The 12112-nt window shown below is 45.8% G+C and overlaps 1 protein-coding gene across 1 annotated transcript; it reads right to left on the bottom strand.

Moving 5' to 3' along the window:
- On the bottom strand, window positions 1-12112 carry rel (v-rel avian reticuloendotheliosis viral oncogene homolog). Its single transcript, XM_079728749.1, has 11 exons — window positions 12005-12112; window positions 11683-11721; window positions 10757-10896; window positions 9592-9740; window positions 8692-8783; window positions 4392-4532; window positions 3439-3543; window positions 2592-2810; window positions 2193-2264; window positions 1972-2046; window positions 1-1876 (listed from the first exon to the last, which is right to left on the bottom strand). Exons 1-11 carry the CDS (start codon window positions 12009-12011, stop codon window positions 930-932), a joined length of 1986 nt encoding a protein of 661 aa, XP_079584875.1. The 5' UTR covers window positions 12012-12112; the 3' UTR covers window positions 1-929.

Genomic DNA, 12112 nt, shown 5'->3' with positions numbered 1-12112 from the left:
ATTAGTCATCAAACATTTATTGTGTCAAAAATTTGGTAAATTCTACCAAATTTATGTCTTGAAATAAGTGCAATGCATAGGAATGTGCGATTTATATGTATGCCCACTAAAAGCTAAGCAGAGATATTATGTACCATTTTTTTCTAAACAATTGAAAGGAGATTGTTGAGCAGCCGTACACTGACCAATCGCGTGAGAGATCAATTTACTAAGCTAAACACAATCCGAGTCTGTTCATAGCTCCGCCCTGCCCCCACGGACCTGGAAAGGCCACACAGTCTCCATCAGATCCCCACAGATAGTGGAAGAACAAGGTAAAGGGCAAACAAAACAAGAGGTGTATTGTAAAGGGTTCACAACCCAATACTCTGTTGACTTTTATAGGACCGCTATGAGCACAGTGGTATGACATAGTCATTACAAAGGAAATACGTCACAGTGCCGCTGGTGACTGTGATTTCTCCCACTTCCTCATTGGAAATTTCACTAACTTGCCGTGTTTCGAGCACGTCGGCAAGATGGCCGCTTACAGCCTGAGTGTTGCAGAAATATACAGCATATATACACATAACAATAACCCAATGCTTTGTTGATATAACTGGTGGTAAACAATGACGAAACACTATCCAAAAGGGACCAATACCAATTGTTTACTGTTTAGCTGGCTGATGTTAGAGACATGTTTTACATCCATCCTACTCAACCAATGAGAACACACCCACCTATATGCTACCAGTACCCAGAGGACACTCAGACAGCAGTAGATTTGCATTGAAAAGATACCAGTGCTAACATGAGATTGGAAAACCTTGGTCTACCATAAGAGCTAACTGCATACACGATAAAAACTCATCAGCCTCTAAATGAGCCACTCAAATGAGGCATTGCATTTTGTTGATCCTCAAATGTCCCCAAGTTATTTTGGTCAGTCACTTGGTCGAGTCAGTGGTCAGATTGACCCAGTCAGCGAGAGAGTTGAAGAAAATTTGTTGGGAGATGCGGCTGTTTTGAACAGGATGTTTGCAGCTATTACCGCCGTCTTGTGCCATTGATTCGCTGCTGATGCCATTGTTCATGGGCCTTGGAAGCAGGTCAGTGTAAGTGATACCCTGACTTTCCATTGTGGGTTGTATGAAAGGAGCACGGTTGTCCTGCCCACCAGCAACCTGTTCCTGTTCCTGTTTCACCTGGAAGCCAGCATGAGTCCATCCGGCCATCAGACCCTTGATAAAATCATCTCCCTCCATCCCCTCCAAGAGCGGAAAACTACCGAGCCCCGGGGTGCCCACTCCATCTCCTGGCCCATTCAACGTGCCCTCCATGGGGCTAGGGGAAGCAACACCAGACCATGCAGGCTGGAGACCCTGGCTCTGGGCACCGGGAATGCTCTGGCCTTTGGTCTCCGTGCCGCACTCCACCCTGTGTTGTTGAAGCTGTTGATGCTGCTGCTGCTGCTGCTGCTGCTGCTGCTGCTGCTGCTGCTGTTGTTGTTGTTGTTGATGAAAGAAATAATGCTGGGGCTGTTGTAGTACCTGGCATATCAAAGAACCATGGAGTTCCGGATCCAAGCACTGCAAGTCCTTCATGGAAAGCTCGGGTAAGACGTTGGTGCCAGCAGGGTAACCAGAGGCAGCATTAGGCTGCTGCGGCCTAACGTTGTGCCCTGCAGGGCTCATGGTGCCGAGTGGGTTGGCCCTGATGGTGTCCATGGAGAATGCTGGGTTGGGGTTTCGCCACGATTGGGTGTGTGAAACACCAGCGGGCTGAGGAAACGGCATCCCGGAGGGACGTGGAGCGGCAAGGTTGAAGGCCGGGTTAAGTGCTACAGAAGTTTGCTGCATTGCCGATGCAAGGCTCCTCTGAAATGGATTGTTGTCTGAAGAAAAAAAAGAACGAAGACAGTAGCGGGTCAAATTTAGTGGATCATGGATAGGAGGACGAGCAAAGTACGAGCCAGGCTGAAACACTGACCTTTTCTGTGGCCCATCATGGGGCTACATGGTACTAGTTTTTGCCGGTTGGCCGTCACACCAGTCAGGGAACCCGCTGTAGGAGGAGGATTTAAGGGTGAGATACAATGTATTTTACTAGTTGGGGTGAATTGGGTTCCAAACCATTGTTAACCCTGCCAATCCAACACAGCAAATGGGACACACTGACAAAGGGAACTGTAAATAAACGTTATTAATTACCTGACAGATCAGACTTCTTCATTAGGAAATTATTCTCCAATCTCCGCTTCTTCTCGTTATAACCATACGGGTCTGAAAAACAGTGAAATGGTTAATTTAACAAAGAGAATATATATTTAAAGTATATCATGACCATCAGCCATTTTAAACATGAGTTTGTATCATTAATCTGGACATGCGCTACCATCGAGGTGAATCTATTTGTCTTCAGTAACTTAGCTACACATTGTCTTTTGATATAGATTTCTGTCAAGAAGAAGCAGCAGCACGTAGAGAAGACAGTGTGAGTGGCTGGCAACCACTGGCCATTAAAACACGATCCTATTTGTTTTATTCAACCGAGTGCTGCGCATTAGCAACCCTGCGGTTCATTGGTTACTGCACTCGAACACTTCCCACCTTTGTCGTCGGGCAGGTAACGGAACTGGATGGCCTCGCTCACTTCCTGGTCAGTGGGCCGGCGCAGCTGCATCTGCACGGCCACGGGAGTGGTGATGGAGGCGTCGTAGTAGGGGGGGGTCTTGAAGACGATGGCCACCTGCCGGTGGACGTCCGCCTGGGAGAAGGAGCCCCGGGCCTCCCAGCCGTCTTTGGTGAAGAAGCGAACCTCAATGTCGTCTGAGGGGCGCGGGTGGTGGCAGAGGGGGAGAGGGAGGACAGAGATGGACGAATGTGTGAATGAATGAACACAAAGATGGCTGATGGCAAAGAATGGAGGTTGAGGGGAAGGAAAAAAACTGAGTGCAGATGTAAACACAAATAATGTGATAACCAAGTGTGATAAGATATACATGTTTTAAAAAGGTCCCTTTGAGCTGAAGCCTCCTACCCACTGGAAACCTTTTAGAGCTGGGCTGACTGCGACAGTAAACACTATATGGCAGGTCTTGAAAAACAGTCTTGCCTGGCCGTCAGGTTGTCGGTCCACAATTGGGACTAGGAACATGTGGGGGTACCTGCATTAAGCCTCTTCTATCCCGAGGTATGGGTTGGATGTTCCTCTGCATATACATATGCAGAGGAACTTGAGTCAAGCCTGATGATGCCAAATTGGTTTAAAGAAATCTTTGCCCTCCTAACTCTAAAGTGGGCTCTGATGACAATTAGAGCCCACTTCAGCCCTGACCTCACCGACACACCGGCGCACACTCACGTCGCCCTTGCTGGTTGGAGCGTTAAATCAACTTCCTGCCCCGCCCCACCAAAATCATTTTTAATGGCTTATCATTGGGGTTAATTTGTGTACCTTTTTGAACTTTGTCACACAGCAAGAAGATCTCATCTCCTCCCTTAACGCTTCCACTGTTCCTGTTGACTCGACAGATCCTCAACTCAGCCGTATTTGGGGCACCTGAGGACACACACACACACATTAGATACAACATCCAGCTTCTGAGAGCTCAGTATGTCTCGAAGGCAGCCTTTAATGGTCATGGACGACAGTTTATAGAGTGAAGGGTTACAAATTTGGTTAATTAGACAGCAGCCTGCGTGTATAATTGTGAAAAAGATCTGTGATCACGAAGATAAATTCATTATCTCTGGGAGATACTTTCACCAAAAAGGGAGTGTCATAACAAGAGCGCTTTTGGTTTACAATTTAAACTGATCGAGTCACATGATGGCCGCTACAAAAGAGGAAGTACGCTATGGTAACGGGGCAGCTTGTTGAGTGAGTGCAGAGAACTTCCCCTTTCTCTTTGTGTGTGTGCGGAACAATGAACAGCCTCTGTCTGTACAACAGTTGAGAATAAAGCTAGCTGCTAATCACCTTAGAGCCATGTGCTATAGACATGTCTGGTCATTTTTGGATTATTGATTAATTATGAATTGAGCAATAATGAAGGCTTTCTGGTCTTAAAAACAAAAAAAGGTGTACAGAATATATATATATAAATAAATATAGTATAGATAGATATACAATTTTTGTGATAATACTGTATATGTAGTTGATTTTGTGATCTTAGACGGTTCTAATTTACTAATGGTCTTTTCTCCAACTTTGTGGAGAAAAGACCTTTGAACAACGGATTAAATAAATTGTAATGTTCTGTTCAAATCTACCAACAATTGGTGTAAAGGGCAGTGATGCAGATCCATCACCACACAGGTGGGGCCTGCATGTCTCAAGCCGAATCTCATTGCAGGCCTGACCAGACGAGGAGGGGGTGGGGGGCGGGGCTTAGCGTGGCCACTCACGGTTGTCGTAGATGGGGTTGGTGACGATGGGCTTGATGGAGTGGCCGTAATGTCCGCTCTGGTCCTGGAGGAACACCTCGATGCAGAGACGCACCACGTTCAGGTCATACTCCTCGGTCTGCACAAGCTGCTCCTTGGGCACTGCACACACAGATACACAAGGTCAATATAGCAGAGGTATTGCATACTGAGTCGGTTATTTCATTCATCATAGTTTGGAGTCTTGGATATTATCCCCAACATAGACGAGAGTCTGACAGACTGACTAGCTGTCTGGTTTGAGGGGGCTGAGGGAGGGGTGGAAGGCTACCCTCATGCAAACTCAACCATGGCTCCCCTTCAAATACGTCACGCAGCGGCATAAGCCTACACACAGCAGTCAGTAGTACGCAGCCGCCCCACCGAACACACGCACACACACACACACACACACCACCTGCCGAAGATGCACACACGGCACCTCCCGCCGCAACAACAGACGCCCACACAAACTAAGTTTCACATCCCACTGATTTCCTTCAAATCTCTGCATCTTTGCTCTCCTCTCGAAAAACGCTCAGGCACTCAGACTTGCTGTGCGGAGTCCTGGCCCACAAACTACTGAGGCTGCCACGTCACTCCTCCACAGGTGGAAACTGAGCACACGAAGCCTGCGTCGGAGAGGACGTGCATGCCTCCTGTGGAGAGGAGTCGGGGGGGGGGGGGGGGGGGGGGGGGGCTTTCTTCCATTCCACCTCTCCAGCACCACCATCAACCAAACCACGACACTGACCCCTCCCGGAGTAAAAAAGACAAAGCTGACTAACTCTAGAAAAGATCTGTTCATGTCTTTGGACTAGTATGTGAATGGCTGTTGTTCCTGATCCCCTCCCCTCCTCTCTAGAGAATATTAGTGCCGTGCCTCTTACTGTTGGCTGTACCAAGTTGCACCGACTTCAAAGGGTGTTTACCCATAGTTCTACTTTGTGTATGTGTGATAGGTTCAAGCTTGCATGTGGCACCGACAACAGTGGAGAAAGTGAAAGGGAGGGAGAGAGAAGAACATAAAATATATTGTCGGAAAATATATTGACACCTCGTTTTGTATGACGAAAGGGGGGGGGGGGGGGGGGGGGGGGTGAGAGAAAAAGAGCAAAAGAGTGACAGAGAGAGACAGAGAGACATCACCTGGCTGTTTGTTTGTGTAGCATGTTCAAGTGCGTTGGCCATGGGTTGGAAAGAGTGTGAAGGTGTGTGTGCCCACCTGGTTTGCATGTGCATATCTTTTGGTATTAATATGTACTGTGAGAATGAGGCCAAGGAAGGAGAAAAAACGAGAGTGGGAGACGGGTGTCAAACACAACCACTACAAGTGCTACGACATGACTCATCCAGAATGTGGATGAGTGCTAAACCAGTTCAGTCCGGTTAACCAAGCTGAGGGATGGACGTCATGTGAATAACATTCACATGTCACCTGAGCTGCCATAGCTCAATAATCACCAGATTGCACCATATTGTGTTGATATTTCCAAGTAGATTTCAAAGTATTGTGATCATTGTAGTGGTAGGCTGCACTAAAGAGTAATGAGGAGATGAGTTGATGAACCATATCAGCCCCAGAGCCATATCTGATGATCCTTTTGGGAAAGGTTTCACAGGATTTCAAAGCCTGAGGCCATGTTGTGGACCAACATAAGACCAAGCTCGCTGAAGCACTGATGCAAACTACAAATGTAACGTTGGTGCTGGTGACTGACGCAACACTCCAACACAAACGTGTACAGACACAAACAAAAAGATGCAGATCTCTATGCTCTGGTTAATGAAGAGAGAGACTGCATGAGACTCTCTCTGCACACAGGAAACGCTTGAGTTTCACAGCAGAAGTGAAGTAAGAATAATAGTGGGCTACAATAAATCTTGCTGAGAAAATGACCCATCAATCTTTCCGCTCGCTTCTGCTCTCCAAACTCTCGTATCACGAGTGACAATGTGGCTTAATGGATCGTGGGATTTTATATAGACAATATAGATTATTCAAAATAGTAACCTACAAATTATTAAATGAACAAAGAAACAAATTGGCTCTCAATGCGTACGACCTAATCAAGATTGATACTCTCAACAGATCAGGGTACCAGGTCACTGGGAAGACAGCTTTGAGTGTTGCACACTGTACACATCCATCACATTAGCATTAGAAAAGCAATAAGGGGCGGGGTTGAATAGTGCTACAGCTCTACTGCTGCAGTCTCACACAAGCGTCTTGTGACATAGACAATGAGGAACCTCTTAGTCTTGCACGTATATTATAACTCTCCTGGATTACGAAACAACAAAGAACCAAGATACTAAATTGTCCCTCCCACAAAGCACAACTACAACTGGGCTAACCATTGAGTGTGTGTGTGTGTGTGTGTGTGTGTGTGTGTGTGTGTGTGTGTGTGTGTGTGTAGCGAGGAACATAAAAAAACGTAGCCGAACAACCATGTCATTTAGCCAAAGAAGAAGGCCTATAAAAGTGCCGTTGCTGAAAATACGGGGAAGCCCCGCGTTGCTCATCTACCCCCTCCCTCGCACGCTAGCCTGTTAATGAATGCTGCGTTTCCAGCACTCCGGTGGCATCCAGCGCCACACTGGATTGAGCAACGTCAAGATGGAATGGGGAAGTGGAGCCCAACGCCTGTTTGTACATGAGGGGCCGCCGCCGCCACAGCCATCTGTCTGCACCACACGCTGGGGGGTGAGGCAGGGGGCTGCCCACTGAACCACCACTGCTTTCAGACGCACAATTTTCCCCAGCATGGGAATCATATGCAAGGGCAACTACATAGAAACAAAATGCTCAAAAAGCACATATTCAACCGTTCTTTCATATTTGTGTGTGGTAGGTTGGTAGTTAGCTAAATAAATAAATAAATAAATATATCGTACTACTATAATAGCAGGCCTGTCGCCCCAGTTAGCCTTGTGCGCATGTGCCAAGCAGCCTGCAGCTCACACACACACACACACACAGCAGGCGCGAACGCATACACACACCGCAAGCACGCACATACCGCAAACACACGCACATGCACACAAACATACACGGAAACGCACACACACGCACACAAGCATGCGCACGTCCAGGCACAGGCATTGACACATACACGTTATGGCACACACACACACGCGCATACACCGCACTTCAAGACAAAGGCAGCGACACACTCGTCGAGGTAAGACGTTATGTTTTTAAACATAATGGCTCTGCCATCGACACAATGCAGGTAAGAACACACACGCACGCGCACACGCCGCAGCGACAATCGCCCAGGTAAGATGTTATGTTTTTAAACATAACGGCTCAGCCGTCGACAAACTCTCCCAGGTAAGACGTTCTGTCTATAGACTGTAGAAATTACAATAAAAGAGGGGAAGAGAAAATTTCTCACCTCGACAAGCAACGGCAAGTCGTTCTTTTTGTCATATAAAAACCGTTAAATTCAAACATCGCGCTGACCAGCATATCAACACACATGTGACGTGATCTTAAAGAGACAGTTTCTCTATAACGCAACGAAAATATTTCAATAACACAGTATGGTGAATTATGTCTAGAGTCCGACCCAAGACTACAATTATTGCTCAAATGTAATATTACTCTCCTCCTTGAGCCTTCCTAAATGTCTTTACACTTTGTTGCTCAAACTTAATATTATCCCCCTCCTTGAGCCTCCCGAAATATCTTGCGATATTGATATCCCCCTTCCCCCCTGCAGACCGTTTTATTTTTCTTATGTTTTGTGTGTATGCTATGTGTGACTGTAGGCTACTGCTGCCTGTCTTGGCCAGGACACTGGAAGAGATGTTTAATCTCAATGCTGATTATTATTTTCAACAAACCAATAGTAGTTGCCTTGCCTTTTAAAATGTCAATGCACTTTACAGCCCTGAATAACAGTAAAAGCTATTTAATAAATGATTTGCATACATAGTATACTACACTTTCCATTGAACAATTACTCCTGTTAATTAAAACTAGAGGTTGAGCACGTGCAACGCGCGCGCAAAAACTCTAGTTATAATAATTGTACAGAGCTTCATTAGGGAATTTATGCTTGAATACTGCAACCTGATAGTCAGTACCTGACAACCCTCACACCATTAAGGATGAAGACAACTGAAATGTCTCAGACCGATGCATTTGTGCAATTCTCAAAAGGGAGATGAATCGAGCGCAAGAGAAAGGGAGGGAGAGAGAGAGAGAGAGAGAGACAGAGACAGAGACAGAGACAGAGACAGAGACAGAGACAGAGAGACTTAGGGGGCTTACCATGAAAAGGGTTGATTCCTCTGGTGATTCGCTGCATGATGGCCTCCTTCACCTCTCTCCTCCTCACACACTGGATGCCCAGGTTCTGGAAGCTAGCGCCGGAAGACACAGACATCTCTTTAAGTACAAGTTGGCTGCTTCCACAAACACCCCACATACCTTCCCAAAACCCCATGCAACATCATTCCATCTTTTAATGGCAAAGCCGGTTTGGTTTTTGAATAACAAACTAAATCAATTGTGTAGTTTGTCTGAGTACCAAAGGGTAAACGGAGGTACCAAAAGGTTTGGGTTTGCTACAGATGGTTTAAAACATCCCATTCCTTTTAACATGGCTGTTTTAACTGTATTTGAAGTAGAACCCACGCCATAAACCGCTGCCCCTCTGCTACAGCATACCACATTTTTTGGGAATACATAACCGAATATTTGGAATTCATCAATTAAATTAATCATTATTGTAAATGATCAATTCATTAAGGCTAGAGAAGACTGATTTCTGATGGTATCTGAGCCTATATAATTTGCGGTAAATGTAAACATGACATGCGTGACTGAGTACTCCCACACACACACACTCATCCTTCTTTCTCTCTAAAGCAGGCAATGAGAGAGATGATGTGACTTGGGGAATTCCCACAATCCAAACCTCGTCACTGTTGAACTCATATTGTGTAGGTGTGTGACATTTTTTGTATGTGTATCATATGTCTGTCCATGTTCTTCAAGGTAAGCCTTTGCAGATGTTTCACATGTCTAATCCAAAAATTTTCTTTTGAATGTTCAAATCCTTGGGGCCTCATGTGCTCCGATAAGGCTAATGACAGCTTTTCTCCTTGAAAGGGCAAACAGGGAATGCTACTGAAAAGGACGGCTACAGAGAGAGTTGGGGGTACTCACGCAATGACCCTGCGCTCCGGCCCAAACTCTGCCTCGTAGTACCCTTCCTTGCAGTCCTTTCCCACCAGGTCGTGGGGGTGGGGCCGGTAGGGCTCACTCTTAGTCACCAAGGAAACACGCACCTTTCCCTTACCGCAGTAATTCAGGATCTACACGAAAGAGATCGGTCGGGTTCGGTTAAGACACAGCAATGCATTTTGAACACGAGTTACATGGTGGTACGTCACATATGACTTGCATTGAGTTATAACTACACTAAATCATAAAAGGTAGGGATGCCTGATATACATGAGGTCTGATGAACAATCGGCCAATGATGAGAAATTGTATTATGCTTTACTCCGCTGATTCATTTAACGCAGAGAGAGCTGATAATTCTAAGCCAATATCGCTCCATTGTCTTCACTATAGGGCTGCAAACTGTTTTACACCTGAGTAGAGCAATGCAGTTTGAGCGTAGGAGATTAGGGAGCAAAACACCCAACAAGTAATCAACATTTTGGATTTTTTTCACAGCTAGGGAGAAGAGTTCTTCGTTTGTTTTGTGTTAACTAAAACTTGGGTTTAAAACAATAAGAGATTTCACTTGGTTGGTCTCAAACTAGAGGTCAATAACTTGTCGATTAACGGCCAGACAACGAGGCAGACAATTAACCGACATCTTATTGGTTAAAAACATGTAACATGTAAACCTAATAAAAACAGAGGAGTGGGACACAAGTAAATAAAGTGACCAGCTGGCCAGTGTTGGCAACAGTTGATGGTAGATGCAGAGGCGGCCTACTCCCACTGAACTTGTGAATGTATCTATTAAAGTACATCGTAATATAAACTTCTTAGTTGTACGTGTGTTATGTGTAGAGAACCCTTCTGATCATGCTGTTGGTGGAAAGGTGTGCACCAACAGTGTTGGTGCCAATTAAGGTGTTCCCCATAATGGGAGGACGTGATTAATTGACAGGATGCAGTTATCATGAGGTCAATCCCAGTGAGCAAAGACTTAAGAGTTTGGAATCGCACCCACCTGCAGAACACCTGTCTGTGTGTGTCCCCAGGAGGGTGTGTGTGTGTGTGTGTGTGTGTGTGTGTGTGTGTGTGTGTGTGTGTGTGTGTGTGTGTGTGTGTGTGTGTGTGTGTGTGTGTGTGTGTGTGTGTCTCTATCTACCTGGAGACTTGGGTAGGTCCTGTTGTTGTCAAAACTCCGCTCCCCGGGGATGCTTCCAGCGGAGCGACCCTCACACTTGTATCTGAAGCGCATGCCTCTCTGCTTGGGCTGCTCAAAGATCTGGACCTCTGGTACAGCCACTGCAGGGAACCAGGAATGGTGGAAGACCGCCCGTTAATCATGAACCTCTTTATGTAGTAATTAAAATGTAATGGCCACGAGTAGGCCCAGTGCACCGTAGTGTCACGTAGTGTTGGTTATGATTATGGTTAATGGCGTGGTGAGAGCTATGATTTAAAATGTCGATGCAGGATAGTGTTGGGCTAGGGCTAATGAAAGCAAAGGACAGATGTTTCCCTCATGCATGGCACTTATTTCAACTCTAAGTCTGAGAATTGTGACACCCTGTCATTAAAACAATGCTGTTTTATGCGTTAAGTTCCACTGCCACTACGCTAAACCTTGGCACAACGCTTCTAAACCAGATTACATTCAGGAAGAAAGGCGCAAATCCAAAGCCAAACTGGCATGCATTCACTAATAGACATTTAGGCATTGGCTTTGCATGCCTGAATGCATAACCAGAATACAGAACCAGATGCCAGGATACAATAATGGTATCCTTTAATAGTCCAGCGAGCCCCCCCATTCATACAGCAGTACTAAACATTAAACAAATACCAATCCGCCTAGCATATGACACACTCGAATATACCTATGTAACTATTAAGAAACACAAGCTGACCCCCACGCTCCCACCTGCTCACCCACCCTTGTCAATAAAAAAACCTCTGTCGCGAGCCTTCCAATACAATAAATGAGGAAGTAGAAAGCAAGAAGTATCGACTACGAAGAGGGGAAACGGCCAGCAATGTTCGCCAGCGTTCACATGACATTTGAAAAAGCTGACTTAAATGTGGACTTACTTGTAAATTGGTTGTCCCCCAGCAAGGGCGGCAGTTGAGCTGTGGAAGGGAAGCGAGGGGCGCGCTTAGTAAGCAGGCTCTGAGTCCAAGTGGGCTACTAACAGAGACGAGATGCTCTTCTTAAAATGTTTTTTTAAAAAACTAGGCCGATGATGCCTTGTTGCCCCCACAAAGCGCACAGATGTTTTTTTTGTTCCGATATTTACATTGGATGTAGTTTGTAATTCAGTAATGAATACATGTATTCAGTTTTCTCCCTCTGCAGTCGTCACCCGAAGTCACATACACTCCCTCGTTCTCAATTTAGAGAATTTGTACTCACCGTCCATAATGCGTTGTCTCGACACAGACGATTGTTCTTTTCGGCTCACCAGGCAGAATGAGTGACAATGTGTGACGAAATTAATATTTGTTCAGAGCTCTAGAGACA

Source organism: Pollachius pollachius (assembly GCF_949987615.1).
Source record: "Pollachius pollachius genome assembly, chromosome: 2".
In the NCBI taxonomy this organism is placed as follows: Eukaryota; Metazoa; Chordata; class Actinopteri; order Gadiformes; family Gadidae; genus Pollachius; species Pollachius pollachius.
Note: the sequence above shows the minus strand (reverse complement) of the source record. Positions and strands in the feature narration are given on the sequence as shown.